This window comes from Crassostrea angulata, chromosome 7 (assembly GCF_025612915.1).
Source record: "Crassostrea angulata isolate pt1a10 chromosome 7, ASM2561291v2, whole genome shotgun sequence".
Classification (NCBI taxonomy): Eukaryota; Metazoa; Mollusca; class Bivalvia; order Ostreida; family Ostreidae; genus Magallana; species Magallana angulata.
Genome location: NC_069117.1, coordinates 58,130,989 through 58,139,038, shown reverse-complemented (window position 1 = coordinate 58,139,038; position 8,050 = coordinate 58,130,989). Strand labels below are relative to the sequence as shown.

The window sequence follows — 8,050 nt, the reverse complement described above, 5'->3', positions numbered from 1 at the left end:
TTGGCTGTGCTCATGCTCACAATTGTACAAGAGGATTTTTAAAAAATAATCCAGCAGATAAGATACTTGTGATTTAAACTTTCTATTCTGACCAAGCTTTAAAATAATAATTTAAAAAAAGACCCGTTTGTTACCACGAAACATGTAGGCCACGCATGCACAACACACAACTCAATTGTCTTTTCAAAATACATGCATTGTATGTGCCTATTTACACGGATGTCTAGAAAAGTCAATAATTGAAATATTTGCCTTATATTATCTCAAATTCATTCTCGGTCCCTTTAAACACAACAGCATCAATGGTCATGCACTGAAAGACCCCCCCCCCTTTAAAAAAACACAAAAGAACAAAACAAACAAGAAAGAAAAAACAAAACAAAACAAAACAAAACAAAAAAACAATTAAAACAAACAAACAAACCAACTAAATTTCCTTAAAAGCATATGACTGTGCGTTGAAGAATTTTTTTAAAGTTTTTTTTTAATTACTATTGTAGTCAGTTTTATTATTCAAAATTGTCCGTAGATTAATGTATCCGGTTATCCAACGCATGTCAACATACATGATTTGATTTGAACATATTTTATTGTGTAAATAACACAAAAGGATTGGAAACAAGTTCTTGCAACTTTCAAGTTCCTCTCCTAATGATAATACATACAATATATACAATTGTCATAGTACATGTAATATTACTTGTTACTTATAGTTATTGACTTTATAATAATTAAATTCATAGACATACATTTACAAAGTAATTGCAAATATATAGTAGATAACGTTAATATACAGTATAGAAAGCAAAAACAAAAAGGAATTTAATTATTAAATCTTCCAGACTCATTAATGAACTTTTGAACTGCTGAGAAAATAAAGCAGTTTGTATTGTAAGACAAATTGTCACTACCCCAAAGAAGCAAATGTGAGTTAATTAAAATTGTTTCATCAAGCCTATTAAAAAGTAATTCAAAATGATTGTTTCTTGCATTTACATAATTCTTGCATACAAAGAAAAAGTGATAAACATCCTCCTTTTGATCACAAATACAATTGGGTGATTCAATAATGTTTCTTCTATACAGATCATAATTCAAAATACAGTTGTGTCTCAACTTGGTATGTAAAATATTAATAGTGCGTTTACCAAACGAAAAATATTTTGGAGGTTGCGGAATACTTTCAGAAATGTTTTTCTTGAATATGTTGAGAGACGTTGCTTCCCTAACTTCTAATTTGAGAGAATTCCATTTCCAAATGGTGTCAGGTACAAAAGATTTTTTGTAAAGTTCTAATCTGCTGATTGGAACACTATAATTTTCGCTATTTCTTGTGTGATATATTGAGACATTTTTTGTTACGGGAGGAATAATATTGCTCAAGTACTCAGGTACTTGATTTGTATGAATTTTAAACATGGTTATTAATTTAGCCTTATTTAGTCGACTGACCAGAGATTCCCAGCCAGTTTCTGTGTAGAGAGATTCTGTAGATGCTAAAATGGGTAAACCAGAAACAATCCTTGCAGCACTTAATTGAACTTTTTCTAATCTCTTCATGTCAAACATATTGCAACCGTCCCATACTACAGAAGCATATTCAAGAACTGGTCTAATAAACGTGATATACATTTTTGATAAATTAGTTCTACCTAGAGTAAACTTAAGTTTTTTCAAAAGTCCTAATTTTTTGTATGCACTGTTTACTATATTATTAATATATTGAGACCAACTTAAATCATTAGAAAAAAGTAAACCAAGATGTCTGTGGGTTGAAACATAGTCCAGTTGACACCCTTGAAAAAATAACTTAGGAAATTCTTCTACATGTTTCTTAGTGAAAAAAACAGCTTTTGTTTTAGACGGATTAAATTTCAATAACCATTTGTCAGACCAATCGCTGAGAATTTTCAGATCATGGTTCAGTACAGTTTCAATGTTTTTAGTATATAAATCACAATGCTGTAATGAATTATCATCAGCATAAAGTCTACAAAATGATAACATATTCGTTGCTACATGTACATCATTAATGTAAATGAGAAATAAAAGTGGTCCTAATACTGACCCTTGTGGAACACCAGCATTGATACATAACGTTGATGATAACTTGTTTTTGTATATTACCCTTTGTGTTCTATCACTTAAGTAACTGTTAAACCATTGTAAAAGATGCCCACTTATACCATAGGTTTGAAGTATAAAAATTAGGGCTTCGTGCCACACCCTGTCAAAGCTTTAGACAAATCACAAAAAATCATACAACACATTTTCCCACCTTCTATACTTTTGACAATGCTATGATATGTTTCTAATAGTTGGAATATCGTGGAATGGCCAGGCAAAAAACCTGCCTGGTATTTATAGAATAAATTATTTTCGTGAAAGAAATTGTAAACGTGCTTAAAAATTATCCTTTCCATAATTTTGCCGACACAGCTTAGCAGGGATACCGGTCTGTAGTTACTTGCAACAGATGGATCATCTTTCTTAAAGAGCGGTAAAACATGAGCTATTTTCAAATAATTTGGAAATGAATTTTCAACAAGTGATTTGTTAAAAAGCATACATAAAGGGTTTGAAATGGAAAATTTTGTATATTTCAACATTCTATGACTTATATTATCAGGGCCAATAGCCTTATTAACGGGCAAGATTGATATAATGTCAAAAACTTCTTGAACCTCTATGTGAATATCTGAAAAAAAAATTATTACACATATATAATAAATTTGGTAATGAACGATTCGCAGATTCAATATTTGAAATTGATGAAAAATATTTGTTCAATGTTTCTGTTTTTTCAATATCTGAAAAAGCTAATGAAGGTTGTCCATTTTCAAAGAATTGCAATGGGGGTATTTCAGTTGTTGCTTTAACTTTGAATAAATCTTTCATCAACTTCCAATATATTTTACCATTCCTACTACTGTCATGCAACGCAGATTCGATATTATCATAATAATTAGTTATAGCGTGTTTTTTCATATTATTCACTTTATTGCGAACGTGTCGGAATTTTGTCCAGTCGGCATCATTATTGGTTCTTAAAGCTTTGTTTCGTAAGCGGTCCCTAATCCTCATAGTTTTACGAAGCATCGAGTCGTACCACGGTTTATCGCGGGGGCGTATAATTATAGTTTTTTCGGGACTGCCGCATCAATATTTGGAGCGCTGTTAATTATAATATCCCAATCGCAGTTGGAAATTAGAGAGTTTAATTTTTCAAAATCTGCATCTTTACATACCCAAATATTACGCTCGTATGCACGATTAAGTTCAATGTCGATGGAGAAGGAAAAATAAATAGTGGTCGCTAACGGACGAGTCTATATTAAGTACGCCGGACTCGTGTACCTTTACAGCCGGTGTTGACAAAACTAGGTCAATGAGTGTGCTCGAAGTGTTTGTGACACGAGTGGGTTCATTGATATTGTTAACAAAAAACATACATGTACATGGTAGCATCTAGGATGGTGAAGTCAAATGAAATATTTTGATCTGATTGCAATTTCATTGCAGGTCAACATCGTTATGTCGCATGTTGACATACTTATTTTGCATGTCAACACATTTATCTCGCATTTCGACACATTTGATGAAAAAAAAATTACTTGCAAACAAGAGGGGAAGTGTGTCACCACAAAAACGAACAAAAACAAAGGAAAAAATGTTGTTTAACTTTGATGTATAACTAACTGAAATAACATTTTTAAAAGACTTCAACTTCCGTGTGTGTATTTAACATAATTTTGTTCATTCGATTATTACTAAATAAAAAATGAGACAACATGAAAAAAAAAAATGATTACAAAATATTAAAACAAGTGACAAAAAATCATACGAGAACACTTAAATAAAATATCAAAAACTCACACAAAGAGCATAAAGTCCAAATTTACTGAGTATTGTTTTCAATTTAAAATTAACAAATAACCGCAAATAAGACATTTGGTATATCAAACATCGTGTTATTTTTCTTTGATAAAGAAAGTTGGTTTTCTAATACCCTTTTGCATTGAACTCACCTGGATTTAATGAAAATATTTTAAAATATAGGAAAAAAGTTTATGTAAAAAAATGTCAACATATTTATCTTGCATGTTAACATAAATAAGTTGCATGTCAACATAAATAAGTTGCATGTCTACATTTTTTTCTTGCATTTTAACATAAATAAGTTGCATGTCAACATAAATAAGTAGCATCTATATAGCATGTTGGAAGACAAATTTGGGCAATATTTGAAATTTTTTGAGATTTTTATAATTCTCATTGAATTACAAATTTCTTGCATGTCAACATATGTTGCATGTTGACATAACTATCTTGTATGTCAACATACATGTATTAATCTTGCATGTCGAGGTATTTGATTGAATAATAAGATGCACATAAGGGGCAGAGATATGCATATGCCACCATAAGTTTTGCTTCAAAGAGGTAGTGATTGTTGCAACAAATAATTATGCATAATAATCATGCTCAACGCATTGGCATGCCTTCTTTAACACTCGGATTCTGATATTGAGTCAAAAGTCATATACTTATCTTTGATAGAGAATTGTTCATGTTCAGTCTACATATTTATCCCACATATCAACATAACTAAGTTGCAAGTCAACGTAATTATCTCGCATGACAACATATAAACCAGTTGTATGTCAACTAACTGTCGTGTAATTAGTGTATTTAGACGTGATTAAATTGCCTATTGCATTAATTTGGTATAAATAAATATTGTTAAAAACTAGATTAATTGATTATTGTTGTTCAGGTAAGCGATGTAGCCCATAGGTATCTTGAAATAACGATCCTTTACATACAATTTTAGATAAGTTAGATTAATTTGGATAATTATAATATCTACATACAGGAAGAGATAATTATGTTGCCATGCAAGTTACAAATCGTTTTTTTTTTGCATGCTTCTTACCCTTGTGTCCAAGTTATTTTTCTATGAAATATGTCGACATGCAAGCGAGAGTTATGTCAACATTCAACATAACTATGTTGACATGCAAAAAAATTGCATTTAAACCAAAATTATTCAAAATCAGATTTATCTAAAAAAAAACAAAAAAAAAAACCTATGGTGGCACTTATTTTGTCACTTGTGTGCAGGTTATTTTTCCATCAAATATATAAATATGTTGGCATCCAAGATAGTTATGTCAACATGCAACATATCTATGTGAACATATGCAAGAAAATTGCAATTTGGCCAAAATTATTCCAAATCAGATTTATGTAAAAACTATGGCTGACATGCGAGATAGTCACATGTATGTCATCATGCAACATAAGTACATGTATGTTGATATGCAATATAAGTGTGTTTAAAAAATCAAAAATATCAAATACCGCCAACATGTGACTTTTCATCATGCTACGTTCTACCTATTTATGTCCACATGCAACTTATTCATTTTGACATGCATCTTAATGTTGACTTGCGAGAAAAAAATGTGTTTTAAAAAATGCCAGCCCTTTACTATGGTGGCATACTTCTGCCCCATTGTGTGCATTATGTTATTTTCTATTAAATAAATTGACATGCGTGATAAATATGTTGACATGCAATATTATTATGTCAACATGGTATATGTTGACAAAAACTTAATTATTTATACACTATAAAATAAAAATCGAATATCGCCAACATGTGACTTCCATGTAACATGTTTACGTACATAAGTTGCATGTCAATATAATGAATATATACATATGTAAGCTGCATGTTGACATAAAGAAGTTGCAAAAAAGCATACAGTAGCCTAGTGGTGTCTTATTTTCGAAAAAAAGCACAGACTGGGAGTATGGTGACATATTTCTGCCCCCTACATGTAAGATAAATCATGTCAATAATGAAGAAAATAATGTCAACATGCAATATGATTATGTCTACATGCAAGATAATCATGTTGGCATGCAATATACAAATAAAATTGGGGAATCTGATTTTTATATGGGTAAAATGACTAAAATCACTTACTAACGCCCGTAACTGACATCATAGATGCAACAAAATTATGACAACATGCGACTTATTAATGTTAACATTCCAGTTAATTATGTATACATGCAACTGATTTATGTCGACATGCGACTTAAATTATTTATGTCGACATGCGACTTCTTTATGTGAACAGATATTTATGCTTAACATGCGAGATATTTATGTCAACATGCGAGATAATTATCTTGACATGCGACTTTTGAATGTCAACATGCGAGTTAATACATGTATGTTAACATGAAGGATAAGTTGCATGTTGACATAGATATGTTGCATGTTAGCATAACTTTCTCGCCCGTTAACATAAATATCTTGCATGTCTACATAATTAACTCGCATGTTGACATAAATAAGTGGTATGTTGACATAATTATGTTGCATCTTGCATTTGTGATGTCGGGTACGGGCGTTATTAAGTGATTTAACTGCATAAAAATCAGATATACTTAAAAAAGATTTGTAACTTGCATGTCAACATAATTATCTTGCATGTATATATAATTATCTTGCATGTTCACATAATAAGTCGCATTTTGACATAATTTATCTTGCATGTAGGGGGCAAAAATATGACACCATAGTATGATAGTATTATCTTGAATTGTGCAAAATGCAGACAGAAGCCAATTTAGTGCACATTTGGTGCATATAGGTGAGCAAATGTAAGCAAAGTTGTTTGTAAAGCGTGACAACTCCACACAATAATGCCCCGTGTGATCAAGTTTGTCAAAGTGATCGTTCCTGAACGTGGAACTCTTTTGTTTTCAAAGGCAGAAAAAGTACTTAAGAAATCGGGATGCTATGTAACTTGTTGAGTGGTCTACATCCCCGATTTTCATGAGAGTAACGTTTCAGAATGGAGGTTTCTTCAAACTCAGTATCCTCGGAAGAATGTAAATCGGAAGATGCGGATATGACATCGAAGCCATTCGTAAGTACCCAAAAAATTAGTCAGCACACGCCAGGTAGAACTGAAAAAAGTATAAAAACAGTCTGCTCTGCTTCGATGGTTTTGAAAATATTTGACGGCACACATTTCTGTTTTATATTCGGTGGATGTCTTTAAAAAGACATTCTTAAGGCAATGAATGTAGTTTTTATGCAAACCACCGAGTGAAGAATTAATTAGGAATTGACGAACATGTTTGACTGTGCATGTTAAATAATTGGAGAGCTATTGGAAGCTTAAATGGGGCGCTAAGAAAATCCAGGTGACGACGACTTTTAGTTTAAATTATATTGAATAAAATATGATGAGGTTGGTTGATTTGCATCAGTTATGCCATTGTGTGGGTGGATGAAGGCTAAATTCATGTTGTGGCTTACAACTGAGTCCAGATTATGGAGAGAAATGAATGTACAATAATTGTAATGATTTGAGTCTTTTAAATAATATCTAGTTTGCACGGAATAGAGTGCCATTAGTTGGAAGATGGTAGATTTTTCAAACCTAACTACAGAAAAGAGAAAGAGAAGGGCCTAAGATTAGCTTTGGCCACTTTTAGAAATTTATTTGAATGTATGTCAAAAAGTTCAAATTAAATCTACTATAATCAATAAATTTCTTTAAAATCTTACAAAAAATAACACCAGAAACCTTTTTAAAATAAGTCTTGTTACAGGTATAGGGGCACAAGAAAAAATTGACATACTATTGGCACATAAGTGTATATTCAATGAAATTCCTCAATATTCAATTGCTTTGTGATTGTACATTATTAGCTTGCAAATTCAAATAAGACACATAAAAGGAATTTGATATTTTTATGCATAAAAAGTTTGAAATTCTAATTGAAAACATAAATCTATTGTTTGTAAAGTTATTGACATTTATCATAAATTTGAAAAAGAAATCTTATAAAAAGAATTATTAGAATGTAACACAAATCACATTACCAATGTTGTTCAGGAAGTAAAAAAATAATTAGAGTTTAATAAGAAATTTCTTCACCATATGCATTTAACAAGCATTGCAGGAAATGCCTTGTGAATGTATATGAATTGTAAGTATATGTTTACTGTTTTTGTGAC

At 31.1% G+C, this 8,050-nt stretch overlaps 1 protein-coding gene across 1 annotated transcript in view; it reads left to right on the top strand.

Annotated features, from left to right (window-relative positions):
- The first annotated feature begins 6,798 nt into the window (after positions 1 to 6,798).
- LOC128192373 (vitamin D3 receptor B-like) overlaps positions 6,799 to 8,050 on the top strand; it is a 53,301-nt gene continuing 52,049 nt past the window's right edge. The window contains exon 1 of the mRNA XM_052864981.1: positions 6,799 to 6,950. Coding sequence (XP_052720941.1) covers positions 6,876 to 6,950 — 75 coding nt within the window. The 5' untranslated portion in view covers positions 6,799 to 6,875. The remainder of the gene's footprint in view (positions 6,951 to 8,050) is intronic.